Below are 15,870 nucleotides of genomic sequence, written 5' to 3' on the forward strand. Positions count from 1 at the left end.
TGGCGCAGTGGTTGAGAGTCCGCCTGCCGATGCCGGGGACACGGGTTCACGCCCTGGTCTGGGAAGATCCCACATGCCGCGGTGCGGCTGGGCCCGTGAGCCATGGCCACTGAGCCTGCGCGTCCGGAGCCTGTGCTCCGCAACGGGAGAGGCCACAACAGTGAGAGGCCCGCGTACCGGTTAAAAAAAAAAAAAAAAAGCAATAAACCCAAAAATCTCTTCTGTAAAACCTCTCTTATTTATACATATAACCATACAAAAACATATATACACAGACATGCAATTTTTCTTTAATTAAGATGGGGGTCAATAACATTATAAATATTCTATAACCTATTTTTTAACTTAAAAATTTGCTGTCAGCACAAATCTGTCTCAATTCTCTTGAAAGGCTACATTATATTTCATTGTATGTATCAGTGTTTATGCAATCGATCCTCTATTGATGGACAGATTCTATTTCATTATTGAAAACAATGCTGTAACAAACATGTATATATATGCATAATTTCTCTCGTTTAAATGTAAGTTTCTTGTGAATTGCTGGGTCAAAGGGCATATATTTTAATTTTTTTTTTTTTTTTTTGCGGTATGCGGGCCTCTCACTGTTGTGGTCTCTCCCATCGCGGAGCACAGGCTCCGGACGCGCAGGCTCAGCGGCCATGGCTCACGGGCCCAGCCGCTCCGCGGCATGTGGGATCTTCCCGGACCGGGGCACGAACCCGTGTCCCCTGCATCGGCAGGCGGACTCCCAACCACTGCGCCACCAGGGAAGCCTATTTTAATTTTTTATACATATTATAAAATTTCCTTAATTTATACAGCTACTGTAGGTATGAGAGTGCTTACTTGTCAATACCCTTGCTAATGCTGGGTATTATTAATCCTTTAACTCTTTCCAATTTGAGAAGAGAAACATTTCATCTCAGTGTTTTATACCTTTAAAATTGCTTGTGAGGTAATTATGCGAATTTTCCTTTCTTCCTTCCTTTTTTGCCTTCTTTCCTTCTCTCCCTTTGAAAACAGTTACACCACTTAGAGAATCATCTTTCTTCTTCTGAATTGAAATGGCACCTTTATACTACAGTATTAAAAATGCTTGGGTGTGTTTTAAATACTGAACTTCTCAGACAACACACACTGATTTTGTGAAGGAAAACAGAGTCAAGATGAAACAGAATTTCATGCTTATATGAGAAATTTTATATATAATCATTTCAGCCTCCCTAAAAAGTAAAGCTGAGGAAAATAAGAATTATATTCTGAACTACTAGAAAGAATTACTGTGAGGATTAACTAGTCTAACCTGTGAAAGTCTCTAACCTACTGACTGGAACACAATAGAAGCTCAGTACTACTTTTAAAAAAGAGCAAAGGACAATAGAGACAGGCACTGACCAGGAAAGGGGATTATGAAGCGATCAAGAAGTTAATATCAGCTTTAGAAGAATATCCCACACATAGTTATTGGTGTTGAGGATTTATGTAGGGTGGTGATGAAATGCTAAGGTAACCTCAGTTTTTTATTTTACTTTTTTTTTTTTTCAGTTTTTTAAGTCTAAGAAATGGAAACAAATTAATCCAAATCACCCTCTAGTCATGACCAAGGCTACTAGATCCAGGAACCAACTTTTCATGGGGAAACCTATACCATGTACCAGATTAATTTAGGAGACAGGAGGTAATATTGTAGTTAGCTGTGTAAGGCTTTTATTAAACTTCAGGGCTTGGATTTTCATATTTAGGAAATTCAGTGTGTCTTAAAGACAAGTGTTTCTTTTACTTTTTTCACCTCTACATTATGTCAGGAGGTTAATACTATACTGACTATGTGATGATCTGAAGCTATATCCATGGGGGAATAGATTCTCTATCCATGTTTTAAATTTGCGAGCTTAATTCCACATAAAAATGAAATTTGTAATCAAGTCACGGACTTTGGTAAAGAAATTCTGACCTAATCATTTGATAACTTCACCAAGGACTGAGTCTGTAATCTATTCTGATTTCACTTAATGCAACATATGGTTCGTACACCACTGCAGAATAACTTACTTGCATTTTTCTTCTTGTTTTCAAGGTGATCTAATAGTTGTCGTATCTCAGTATCATACTCCACCCATTCTGGGACAATCCTGGCAGCAGCTTTTAGTTTAGGTTCTTTTGTTTTGGGGTTATTGCACTGAAAGTTTAAATAAAGCTTTGTTAATAAAAAAAAACCATGTTCGAGGAAACATAAAGGAAATACTTGAGGACACTGCTATGTCACTAGAGCAAACAAAATGCATTTTATAAAAAGCAGGGCCCTAGGTACTAAGTACTTGAAATACCGGAATTAGTTTAATAGAGAAAGCATCAAGTGAAATGACAAATCATAGTTTATATAAGCAGTAAGTATTTAATGCAAACACCTCAATCAGAACTTTAAACAAAAATTGTTTAAAGACTTTTTGATGGCTCATAAGAAGTCTGTCAAACAATTCTGTAAAATGTTTGCACAAAACACCCAATTATATGACCATCCTGTAAAAGAACACAGAAGACTATATTAATAAATATTTGATTGCCTTTTCTTCAGACTAAAACCTGGGTGTATATACTTTATGTTTTCCATACACGAAACTATTTATCAGCCTTTAGAAACGTCTTGAGTTTCTTTGGCAAAAGCATTCATCCTCTTTCACATGCCTCCGTTCTCATTAGCAGTTATGATATTAAAAATCAGTTAACTGGAACTCATTTGTCAAAATACTGACAGCTGTGAAATTCAGAGTAGCTCAGAAATCTCCACACCTTAAAAGTACTTAACTAGCCTGCTCAACAGGCACAGCGGAGAAGCAATGGACTTGGATCCTCAGTCCTCATGGTTCCAGTTTTTACTGGTAGTAAGACTTGGACGGTCCACACTTACTGGTAGTAAGACCTAGTCACTAAACTGTGTGTGTGTGGCGGCGGGGGTGTGGCCAGTGGCAGAATCTTAGTGTTTTTCATCTGCAAAGGACGAAGTTAAAACAAGATCATCTACAAAGTTCCTCTAATATTTGATCAATTTTAATTAGCAGTTGGTCCTGTTATAGAGTTTCTTGGGAAATTAAATCAAGGTTAAAAGGCAAAAAGTAGAGGAGGAGTTTAAGAAGGTTCTGACTCTGGATGTATTTGAAGGTACCGCTGACAAGGCTTGCTCATGGGCTGGATGTGAATTGTGAGAAAAGAGAGGCATCAAATATGACCCTAGTGTCTTTGGCTTGAGCAACGTAAAGAATGGAGATGCCACTGGCTGAGACAGGAAAGACTATGGGAGGAGCATAAACTTCACAGAGTTACACAAGCATCCTGTCTGCTCTTCACGAAGCATTAACAAAGAATGTGTCCTGAAGCTCACTTCTACGCGGCATTTTCTTATAGTTGCCCCAACTTGCTTTCCCCTTCATCCTTCATGCCTTATGGGAGAGCTAAGTTATGAACCGTGAGCCTGTTGTCTTATTTATTTATTTATGGCTGCGTTGGGTTTCTGTTGTGGTGCGTGGGCTTCTCATTGCAGTGGTTTCTCTTGTTGCGGAGCACGGGCTCTAGGCACGCGGGCTTTAGTAGTTGTGGCTTGCGGGCTCAGTAGTTGTGGCTCGTGGGCTCTAGAGTGCAGGCTCAGTAGTTGTGGCTTGCGGGCTCAGTAGTTGTGGCACACAGGCTTAGTTGCTCTGCGGCAATGTGGGATCTTCCTAGACCAGGGCTCGAACCCATGTCCCCTGCATTGGCAGGCGGATTCTTAACCACCAGGGAGGCCCGGGCCTGCTGTCTTAATCCCTTCCTCATCCAACATTTTCAGTTCATTGCATTGTGGAATATTTTCTAAAGTAACTTGAAAACAGTATTTTATTTGTAGAAATTAATTTCACAGGCAATGTGTTCTATAAAGAAGACAATGGAACTATTTTCTAACTATGTCAGAAACTATTAAAACAAAAATACTATGTTTGTCCTTAGTGTATTCTACAATTCCCCCCACCCCCGCTACAATCTCTATCAGCGGTGCTTAAGTGGGGTGACCACGCCCCACAGGGGAGCTGTGGCCAGGCCTGGAGGTATTTCTGATTGTCGTAATGGCGGGGGGGGGGGGGGGGGGGGGGCTATGGCCACCTAGTGGGTAGAGGCCAGGGATGCTGCTAAACACCTGTACATTACACAGGTCCGCCTCCACAACAGGGAATTACTTGGTCCCAGATGTAAATAATGGCCCAGCTGAGAAACCTTGATCGAAAGGGAGTTGAGACAGTATCATGACCTTCACAAACACTCTCGTCCTCACCTTCAATACCAGGAATCATGCTTTTTCCTCTCCATTAGGCCATTTCCTTGGGATTTTTCTTGTTAACTTTTTCCCCAAGAAGATGACCAAAAATAGCATGTTCTTCCATTTTTATTTTAAATGTTTCTGTGGGAGAGACGATGTTGTCCACCAAAATTTATGTCACCGATCCTTCTTCTTCTATGTGGACCTATTGCTAGGAAGTGGCTGCCCATCGAGGAATGACGATCCTTAGCTCCTGTTACAACTGGATGTGGCCACACGACCAATTCCTACCACGGGGCCAAGGCCTTCAGGATCAGGGTGCATTCTCCACACTCCTTTCTCCTTTCCCTCCAGATCAACACTATCCAATAGAAATAGGATGGAAGCCACACACGCAGCTCTACATTTTCTAGCAGCCGCATATAAAAATGTAAAAGGAACGAGTGAAATAAGTTTTAATACTATATTTTGTTTAACCCAATATTTCTAAAATGTTATCAGTCAAAATGTAATCAATATAAAAATTAGTAATGAGATATTTTTACATTCTTGTTATTGTACTGAGTCTTCAAAATCTGATATGTTTCATACCTTACGGCACGTCTCAATTTACACTGGCCACATTTTAAGTGCTCTATGGCTGCATGTGGCATGTGGCTGCCATACTGGATGGATCAGCTCCAGATGGACACAGATGACGACAGGACCCTAGAGGATGAAGAAGCCACAAGATGGATGGAGACTGGTCCCTGAGTCATGATGTACAGGGAAGCTGCTCACTGATAGGACACCCACTTAGGTCTGAACCTGGGTGTATGTGAAACCATGGAAACATGGGCATTTGTTAGAGCAGCTCATGTTAATCTAAGTACTAAAGAGCCCAAGGAGACCTTATGTCACTAACATGTGAGTCACTACCTTATACAACATAACCTTAACATTTTATGTTATGTTCAGTAATGTTCTTGACCTCTCTTTAGAAATTTCCGTCGCTTTCTTCTTACCAATGCCATCTTGTTTCTGCTACATTCTATCCCCTATGATTGCAGTCTAACATTGCGGCATGCTACTTTCTTTCTATACCTTTCTATACATATCTGGAGAAACATCCCTATATTTTATTGCCCTGTCTTATTTTGTTCAAAACTATGAGTTCTAACATTTTGACAGTCTGTTCTCCAGTGAAGATCTTGTAAACAATTATTCTACACTTCTGGCACATAAAAACAATATGGTCAGAAAAAGAATAATATCTTATACTATTAAAGATAATATATAGTATTGGAATATAATGTCTAGACAGCTGGATAATTAAGTTAGTTTAAAATATTTCATGTCTAGATTTAAACTGTGTAGCATAAACTGCTTAAAATGAAAATCTAAGAAAAAAGCTTCTCAAAAATAATGAAGAAAAATAGACATGTATAGGATAATTTCAGTAGACAGAGTTATTTTGGTTGTCTTTATTTGGGAAAATTATTGGCAGGGCACCTAAACTGATGGCATGTTGAGATGGCAGCTACTCCATAAACATTTCAGCCAGCTCTTGGCCCTTCTTTCGAAAGGCCTTGTGCAGGAAAGAGTGAGCACAGCAGGCCCGGGACCACCACTCTTAGGCCCGTGCTTGCAAGGCTGGCCCTCGGCTGGCACCTGGGAACTTGGGTTTCAGGAGTGTCCCCACCGTTCCCGGCTAAGAATGGCTCACTGTGCCTAAACTGTGCAAACATGTGGTTTACGGTGACCACCTGCCTTCCTTCCAGATGCTGGGAATCTTGGCACGTGCCAGGCAGAGGGGGGTCTTGCCGTGACCAGGCCCCCAATAAGAATCCTGGGCATTGGGTTTCTGGTAAGCGTCCCTGATAGACCACCTTTCACATGGGTTGTTGTACTTCTTGTAGCTTAAGGAATTAGGGTGGTCCTGGGTCACTTCACAGGGAGAGGACTCTGGGAAGCTTGAACCTGGTTTGCTCTGGACTTCACCCCATGCGCCTTTTCCTGATTTTGCTTTGCATTCTCTCACTGTAGTGTCTTCACAGCCATGATTCTGAGTCCTGTGAGTCCTCTTATTGAATCATCAAACCTGAGGGTGGTCTTGGGGGCCCCCAGCACAGCCCTCTACTTGCCAACCTAGGTAAACGTAACAGTCAATAACAGACTGAGCAGCAGGGTGCCCTATGTGTGCCATTCCGTTTGTAAGACAGAAACTATTTCCACTGGAACATTTCCACATCTGCTTATACAGAGGAAGATGCAAACACTCACCAGGTCAATTGTTTTGGCTCTCTGTTTGGATTCATCATCACACCAGGTTTCACACCACAACCAGTCTTGGGGAAGAGACTTAATGGCAACTTGGTAAATCATATTGTTGGGAAGATCCTACAGAAAAAAAGAATGATTTAAACATAGAGGTAGAGAAATTAGGGTCAGAGTGAAAGAAGTTGAAGATGTCATTTAGATTATGAACAGATCCTACAAAAACATGCACATCTCAGGTGTGTCTGTATTTTGAAGCTTTAAATACTTAATTTGACCCAACAGTCTTGTGTCGTGAATGACCCTGTGCACTGGAACAAAGACCGCACCTGCCCTGGGCTTCACCCCCAGCATCCGAGGTGGAGAGAGAGGCCCAGAAACCCACCATCCCACATGCCCTCTCTACCTCTTATCTGCCTGGAAACACCAGGATTAATCACTTATACCGTGTCTGCTCTTACTGTTTATGTAGTCAACACTGCACTCTCCAGATTCTGAGGCGACTTATCATTTCCCTATCAGCAAACTATGCTCCACAAATATTTTCACATTTCTGCATACTCAGAGCTTTCTAAGCAAAGATCGCTGGCACCTGGGTAAAAGGATGTGTAAATGGCAAATGAGCCTAGTAAGTTAAAGACAGAGACCTCTGCAGAGATTTAAAGACACCTTTCCCAGAGATACCTGCTTATACATGCCAGGGATTGCAGAGCCCTTCCCAGAGAGTATCTGTTTACATTCCAGAGCAAAGGGCATGTTTCCTCTCTCTCCCAGAGGGTACCAGCAGTACTTGTGTTAGCTGTCCCATCTAAGCTCCAAGATTCATAATTTTAGGGTTCTTCTCTCAACACTCCTATTAATCATCATACTGGAAGTTCTAGCCAATGCAGCAAGACAGGAAAAAGAAATAAATGGTATAAAGATTGGAAAGGAAGCAATAAAACTCTTTCTTTGAGGATGACAGGATTGTTTACGCAGAAAATCCTAAGAATCAGTAAAAAAAAAAAAAAACAACTGGGGCTTCCCTGGTGGCGCAGTGGTTGAGAGTCCACCTGCCAGTGCAGGGGACGCAGGTTCGTGCCCCGGTCTGGGAAGATCCCACATGCCGCGGAGCGGCTGGGCCCGTGAGCCATGGCCGCTGAGCCTGCATGTCTGGAGCCTGTGCTCCACAACGGGAGAGGCCACAAAAGTGAGAGGCCCGCATACCGCAAAAAAAAAAAAAACCTCCTGGAACTAATAAGCAATGATAGCAAGGTTTCAGGATACAAGGTTAACATACAAAGGTCAATTGCTATATACCAGCAACTGGAATTTGAAATTAAAAGCACACCATCACTTACATTAGCACCAAACACCGCCCCCGCCAAAAACAAAAAACCCCAAATAAACCTGGGTTAAAAAATCTAACAAAATATGTTCCTCTACATGAGGAAAACTATAAAATTCTGATGAAAGAAATCTAGGAACATCTATATAAATGGAGAGATATTTCATGTTCACAGATAGACTTAATAGTGTTAAGATGTCAATTCCTCCCAACTCAATTTATAGATTCAACACAATCCCAATAAAAGTCGCAGAAAATTATTTTGTGGGTATCAACCAACTCATTCTCAAGTTTAGATGAAAGGCAGAAGACCCAGAATAGTCAACACAGTGTTGAAGAAGAATAACAAAGTCAGAGGACCGATACTACTGAATTTGAAGTCTTCATATAAATTCTATAGTAATTAAGAGATTGGTAATGGCAAAAGAACAGACAAATACAGCAACGGTACAGAATCGAGAGCCCAGAAATATGAGACTTCTTTGTATTTTCTGCTCAATTTTTTCCTGTAAATCTAATACTGCTCTAAAAAAATAGTCTATTAATTAAAAAAAAATAAATAAAAGCTAGTTAACTGTTCCCTCTTCCAACACCCTTTTCCTGGGAATCCATTCTTTAATTCCTTAAACAACCTGGTCTGTCATCTTATCTCAGCCACTTTCTCCCATGGTCATATCCTAGCCAAGTCCTCTATAATTTCAATTTCATGCTCCCACTCTCTGACAACCTCTTGATTTTCAGCTTACTCCATCAAGTACTCAGATATCCATATCTTTTGACCCCCACTGGGACCTCCAATCAACTGATCCTACCACTATTTCACTGTCCTTTACCACCTGATGTCTTCACTCCCCCCTTCCTTAATTTCCATGGTTAATCATTATATTTAATCCCTTGAATATCTTCTCAATTGTCTTACCATTCTTGCATTTAGTTGTACTCGCTTGGCAAAATTATAGTCCTGGTTAAATCCAAACTCTGCACCTGCCTCCATGCAACTAGACATGGCTGGCGAAACACACAGACACATACACTACACTATACTATTTTATGTTCCCATCAGCAGTGTAGGATGGTTCCCAAATTCTCCATACCCTTGCCAAAGCTTTTACTGTCTTTTGTATTACAGCCATCCCAGTGAGTATGATGTGGTATCTCACTGTAGTTTTGACTTGAAGTTCCTAATGACCAGTGATGCTGAGCATCTTTTCACATATTTATTGGCCATTTGTATATCTTCTTTGGAAAAATATCTATTTAAATCCTTTGAGCAGGACTTCCTTGGTGGTGCAGTGGATAAGAATCTGCCTGCCAATGCAGGGGACACGGGTTTGACCCCTGGTCCAGGAAGATCCCACATGCTGTAGAGCAACTAAGCCCGTGTGCCACAACTACTGAGCCTGCGTGCCACAACTACTGAGCCCACATGCTGCAACTACTGAAGACTGCACACCTAGAGCCCGTGCTCTGCAACGAGAGAAGCCACCGCTCGCTTCAACTAGAGAAAGCCTGCATGCAGCAACAAAGACCCAGCACATCCAAAAACAAAAATAAAATCCTTTGAGCATTTAAAAATTGGTTCTCTTGGGCTTCCCTGGTGGCGCAGTGGTTGGGAGTCCGCCTGCCGATGCAGAGGACATGGGTTTGTGCCCCGGTCTGGGAAGATCCCACATGCCGTGGAGCGGCTGGGCCCGTGAGCCATGGCCGCTGAGCCTGCGTGTCCGGAGCCTGTGCTCCGTGATGGGAGAGGCCACAACAGTGAAAGGTCCGCGTACCGCAAAAAAAAAAAAAAAAAATTGTTCTCTTTTTGTTATTAAATTATTAAATTATAAGAGTTCTTTATGTGTTCCGGATACTAGTCTCTTATCAGATATATGATTTGCAAATATTTTCTCCCATTCTGTGGGTTGTCTTTTCACTTTCTTGTGTCCTTTAATGCACAAAGTATTTAATTTTGATGCAGTCCTATTTTTTCTTTAGCTGCTGGTACTTTTTGTTTCATGTCTAAGAAACCATCGCCTAATCCAAAGTTACAAAGATGTACACCAGTATTTTCTAGGAGTTTTATACATGACCCTCTTACATTCAGGCCTTTGATCCATTTTGAGTTAGTTTTTATATATGGTGTTAGGAAGGGGTCCAATCCATTCTTTACACGTGGATATGCTGTTGTTCCGGCACTTTTGCTGAAGAAGCTATTCTTTCTCCATTAAATTATCCCGGCATGCTTGTCAAAAATCCAGTGGCCATAGATGCATGGGTTTATTTCTGGACTCTCAGTTCTAGACCGTTGATCTATATATGTCTAACCTTATGCCAGTCCATCCACTGTTCATATTTAAAGGGTACAGTCTGATAAGTTTTACGTACAAATATTCCTGCGACACAACGATCACAATCAAGCTCACTCTCAAGTTTTCTTGTGCCTTTTTGCAATCCTTCCTGCCTGTCCTTTCTACATTCACCTAAGCCAGTTAGCTCCTGGGCAAACACGAACTGCTTTTTGTCCATGTAGATTGGTTACATTTTCTAGAATTCTGTATAAATAGAATCCTACGATATGTATATTTTCGGCTTGGCCTCTTTAGATCAGCGTAATGGTTTTTAGATTCATCGATGTTGCTATATGTATGAATGATTCCTTCCTTTTTACTGTTGAGTAAATATACCACCATCTTTCTGTCCGATCTCGTGTTGATAGCCATCTGGGTTTGTGGTCGGCAGTTTCTGGTATGGCTCCCGGTGATCCGTGCCTCCTGGTGTTCATTCTTTCGTGCACTTATTCCTCCTGGAGTGTGGCTGGACCTAGTGACTTCCTTCTGACAACAGAATATGGCAAAAGTAATGTGATGTCAGTTTTCTGGAAGAGCTTGTGTAGAATTGATACTATTTCTTTCTTTAATGTTGGGTAGAATTCACATAAGTTTGGTAGAATTTAGAAGCCACCTGGGCCTGGAGATTTAACCTAATTTCTTCAATTGCTATAGGGCTATTCAGGTTATCTATTTCATTTGGAGTGCATTTTGGTAGTTTGTGTCTTTTAAGTAATTTGTCCATTTCATCGAAGTTGTTGAATTTATTACCGTAAAGTTGTCTGTAATAGTTTCTCATTGTTCTTTCAATATCTGTAGATACTGTGCTGTCATGTCTCTCATTTCTATATTAGTAATTTATGTCTTTTATTTTTTTTCTGATCAGTCTGGCTAGAGGTTTATGTTTTCTTAATTTTATCAAAGAACCAGCTTTGGTTCATAAGAAAATCTATGGAAACATACCATTTTTCCGTTTTTTTTCATTTCATTGATTTCCACTCTATTCTTAATTATTCTCTCTTTTCTACATACTTTGGTTTCAAATTTGCTCTTTTTTTCTAGTTTCTAGGTAGAAGCTGAGGTTGAGAGCCTTTTTCTTTTCTAATATGTACTTAGTGCTATGAATTTTCTAAGAACTGTCTTAACTGCTGTACCTTATCATTCACGTTGTATACAGAAGAGAAGCAGCCTAAGGCTAAAATATATATAAATTCATATGAAATGGTGAATGGCTTGGTTGATTGGTCAGGGGCCCAGAAAGAAGATTAAGGACAAGGGCGTGGGTCCAAGGGGGCAAAGTAGAAGTGACCCTGCTTATCCCTCCCAGTGACCTTCCTGGGGAACTTGTGCTTATTATCCCCATAACTCTAGGAGGTTCTGGGTTGTATCACTAGGTTAGGGGAATCTAGGTGAAGGAATAAAGACCTGGGCCCCTCGACAAACTGTGACAACAAGGAAAGGCCATCTCAGCTTCAGAACTCCCTGTGGGGGTTGTCTGAGGCCTTGGCTGAATTTGTAGAATTCGCCTAATTCTGCTTCCTTTCCTTCTCCAACAGCGGTTAGTCCTGAGAACACTTCCTAATAAACTTCCTGCAGGCTAATTTCCACTTTAGAGTCAGTTTGTTTCCTGGGTAACCCAACCTGTAATAGGCAGCTGAGCAGTAGCTGCTGATGTAAGGAACAGTGGAGGAGGAATATAGCTCAGGTTTTTGACTTTTAATTTGAGAAATGTTCTGGGCATTACTGGGTCTATTTCAGTAGATTTAACATATGAGTTAGGCATTCAGAGGAGAGAGAAGAGTGAGATAAAGGTTTGGGAATTCTCGGTAGAGAAGCTGGAAATTAAAGCCAGTGTATGTAAGAAGCCAATAGAGCAGGTACAGAATGAGAAGTGGGCCACGGGCAGAAACTTAGAGGACAGCAACATTTAAATAAGAGGTAGAAAAAGAGTAGTCCTCAAATAAACTGTGCTGGGAAAGTCACGGACATCAGAGAAGAACCAGGAAGATTTGATATTATGAAAGCCAAGGGAGTTTCAAGAAAGGAGAGGTCAAAAACACCCACATCAGAAAAAAGGCAAAGAAGAAGAAACAAGAAGTGTTCACTGGATAAGAAGATATCACTTTCACTTTAGTGAGAAGTGTTTAGTGGACTGGTGTGAATGGTAGCCAAATGTGTCCGAAGAAGGACCACCATCCCGCAAATGTGGTGATGTAGCACTGGGAGAGTCCCTCAGATGTTTGCTGGTCTGCTTGAAAAATGGGTCCTTTCCTTAGTTACCCACACACAGATAACCAGTAGGGTTCCTTCTGAATAATCCACTGGGGAAATGACTAAGAATTATAAAAATGTGATATTCACAATTTAAATCTGGAATGTTGCTGGGGTCTACTGAGGGCTCTACGTCTGTTTTTTACTAATTGGCAATATTGCAAAGGCGCTACCTTGCATTTGCACACGTACATATTTGGAGTTCTCTCAACTTTCAAGAATGATTTTTTTAAATCAGTCCTTCATCAGTGTGCTCCTGAATCAGTCATTAGTATTTTGATCTATAATATTCCATTTGCTCAATTTTTAAACAAACAGCCTCAAATTTCTATATTATCTAGACCCTCCGTCACCTCTCTTCCCTATGCCAGACTGTTTTTCCCCTCTGTACTATTCCTCAAACATGTAAGGCCCATGCCCACCTTGGGACCTTTGCGTTCGATATCCTCTCTGCTTGGGATTCTCACAGGTACCTGCGTGCTCAGCTCTTAAGCCTCCATCTGCACGTCACCTGCGTATAGACATATGGCCGCTCAGCTTACAACAACAAACTCTAACCCCTATTCACCATTCTGAACTCTATCATGTTTTCGTGTTTTAGTTTTTCTCTAAAGCACTTATTACCTTTAAATATTGTTCATTAATTTATTTAGTTATTTTCCCACTAGAATGAAAGCACCATGAGCTAAGGATCTCTGTTCTGCTTTCTGATGTCCCAGGGCTTAGGAGAGTATCTGACACATAGCAAGTATTCAACAGATACTTCCTGAACTAACAAACATGGAAGGTTCTAGTAAGAGCCTATATTCTTAATTTACTTATTTATTTTTGGCTGCGTTGGGTCTTTGTTGCTGCATGCGGGCTTTCTTTAGTTGCAGAGAGCGTGGGCTACTCTTCGTTGTGGTACACGGGCTTCTCATTGCGGTGACTTCTCTTGTTGCGGAGCACGGGCTCTATGCACGCAGGCTTCACTAGTTGTGGCTCACGGGCTCTAGAGTGCAGGCTCAGTAGTTGTGGTGCACGGGCTTAGTTGCTCCGTGGCATGTGGGATCCTTCTGGACCAGGGATCCGAACCTGTGTCTCCTGCATTGGCAGGCGGATTCTTAACCACTGTGCCACCAGGGAAATCCAGAACCTATATTCTTTAGTCACTGGAAAGAGGAATAATAATAAAGAGGCTACAGGGTCTTTTTCTTCTGTTTAAATTGCTAAAATGAGGAAATGAGCAGGATACAATAATGAGGAAATAATGGGATTTGAGAAAAAAAGTATTTGTGAAGAAAAACAAAATGTAAGGCAGTAGTCAGGGAGGGCACAGGATGAAGGGAGTTTATCTTAAAAATCACAGAGAAAGAGAAATGGGAGTAAGGGAGGGGGGAGGGAGACAGACATGTTTAAATGATGATGGAAGCAAGTAAGAAAAATTTAGGGTAACAAAGTGAGATAGGGCACATAGTGGAAAGAAGAGGTTTAAGCATGGAAAGGTGAGGATCAAACGCTATTCTGAAAATGTTAGGCTTGAAGTGAAAAAATATGTAAGTCAAGATAGCTAATACAAAATTGCATAAAGGGAAGAAAGAGGCTAAAAATATAAGATTTTGACATCTATAAACAGGGAGATAGAACAGTCTATGTCTATGTATTGAAAATTATTCCATGAATATTTTACTTACCTGATCTAGGTTTGAAAGACTGTTTGGATCTTGACTGAGAGTTTGGTACTGGCCCCGGAGCCTGTCACCTGCTGCGATTCTCCTGAACTTCTTGAGATCCACCACGTATAAGGCACTGCAAGAAATGAAGACTCCTTGAGAGCCTACGTTGTTTACATAGATTTACTTTCCTCCAGTGATTGTCTACAGTGTTGGTACTAACGTTAGATATCCCTGGGTCTAATAATAATGAATCCTTTCATAATTTGCTCCTGATGTCTAATACTGTTTCCAAGGAGTTTGAAGTTTGATATGACGCTGTTAGGATCCACATCCTCTTAAGGTCACCTTAAGTTTTTCCAAGATCTCCTGAAACTCATGGGCTACAAAACAGTAACAGCTTTGAAGACAATCTTCATTTTGTTATGCGACAAACCAAGTTGAAATCTTCTACAGTAGTTAGGAACATACAGCTGAGCCATAGTACTTGGGTTTAACTCCGGGCTCAGCTATGAACTAGCAGCATAAGCCTGGGCAAGGTACACAAATGCTGTATGCCTCGGTTTCCTCATCTATAAACTAGAGATGATAGCAATATCTCAAAAGGCTGTCATAGAGATTTTATGAGTTAATGTATGTAAAGTCTTGTAAGGGTGATTGGCATGTAATAAGCACTAGATAATGGGCTGCCATTATTGTATATTTTCCAAGAAAACTGAGTATTGTAATTCAACAAGTTATTTATTCACTCAAAGGTAAGAGTATGACTCTTCGTACCTGATATGGTACTTCCTTCTTAAAAGATGTGATGCCCAGTATCCCGTCTTCCAGAAACGATACCCATCCATTTCCGTGCGGCTATCACAGAAGGGAGTATACCCATAAGGAGCTCCATCCAGATCAAAATCTCGGAGTTCTTTTAGGTCATGTCTCACAACCTAAATAATTAGAATACTTTCTCTGATGAAGACTATAAAATAATAGAAGCCCCTGTAATATGAATCTCAAATCATCATCACCTTGCTGTAGAAAGACAGAGAACTGAGTTTTCCCCACAGTTCTGTCACGTAGCATGAGTTTACCAAATTTCTATTTTTTCCTTTTGCCCTTACAGATTAAAAGAAGCCTAAAATTTACATACCTAGTCTGTATGACAGTGGTCTTACTCATTAATAAGAATAGCTTGTTACATCATTTTTAATCAAGGTATTTTTTAATATTCTTTTTTAAATTAAAGTACAGTTGATATATACCTGTAGTATATATTACAGATGTACAATATAGTGACTCACAATTTTAAGGGTTATACTCCATTTATAGCTATTATAAAATATTGGCTATATTCCTCGTGTTGTACAGTATATCCTTGTAGCTTATTTATTCCTCATAGTTTGTATCTCTTAATCTCCTACCCTTATATTGCCCCTCCCTCCTTCCCTCTTCCCAGTGGTAACCACTAGTTTGTTGTCTACGAGTCTGCCTCTTTTTTGTTTTATCCACTAGTTTGTTGTATTTTTTAGATCCCACATACAAGTGATATCATACAGTATTTGTCTTTCTCTGTCTGACTTGTTTCACTTAGCATAATGCCCTCCAAGTCCATCCATGTTGCTCCAAATGGCAACATTTTATTCTTTTTCTTTTTATTCTTTTATTTTTTAGGCTGAGTAGTATTCCATTATATACATACACACACAGCTCACATCTTCTGTATCCATTCATCTGCGGATGGACACTTGGGTTGCTTCCATATCTTGGTAACTA

At 40.6% G+C, this 15,870-nt stretch overlaps 1 protein-coding gene across 4 annotated transcripts in view; it reads right to left on the bottom strand.

Annotated features, from left to right (window-relative positions):
• The window catches only part of UGGT2 (UDP-glucose glycoprotein glucosyltransferase 2), a 178,962-nt gene that overhangs the window by 15,965 nt on the left and 147,127 nt on the right, over positions 1–15,870 (bottom strand). For 3 of the 4 annotated variants that reach the window (XR_012327737.1, XM_033843648.2, XM_073795359.1), the window contains 4 exons: positions 14,884–15,044; positions 14,128–14,242; positions 6,551–6,667; positions 2,056–2,182 (listed from right to left, as the gene is read on the bottom strand). Coding sequence is in view for 3 of the 4 variants with exons in the window: in XM_033843648.2 (XP_033699539.1) it covers positions 2,056–2,182; positions 6,551–6,667; positions 14,128–14,242; positions 14,884–15,044 (520 nt within the window). In the remaining variant the exon portion in view is untranslated. Of the gene's footprint in view, positions 1–2,055; positions 2,183–4,879; positions 4,997–6,550; positions 6,668–14,127; positions 14,243–14,883; positions 15,045–15,870 lie in introns of those variants that run through there. The other variant, XM_073795360.1, reaches the window with a different exon arrangement.

This window comes from Tursiops truncatus, chromosome 18, assembly GCF_011762595.2.
Source record: "Tursiops truncatus isolate mTurTru1 chromosome 18, mTurTru1.mat.Y, whole genome shotgun sequence".
Classification (NCBI taxonomy): Eukaryota; Metazoa; Chordata; class Mammalia; order Artiodactyla; family Delphinidae; genus Tursiops; species Tursiops truncatus.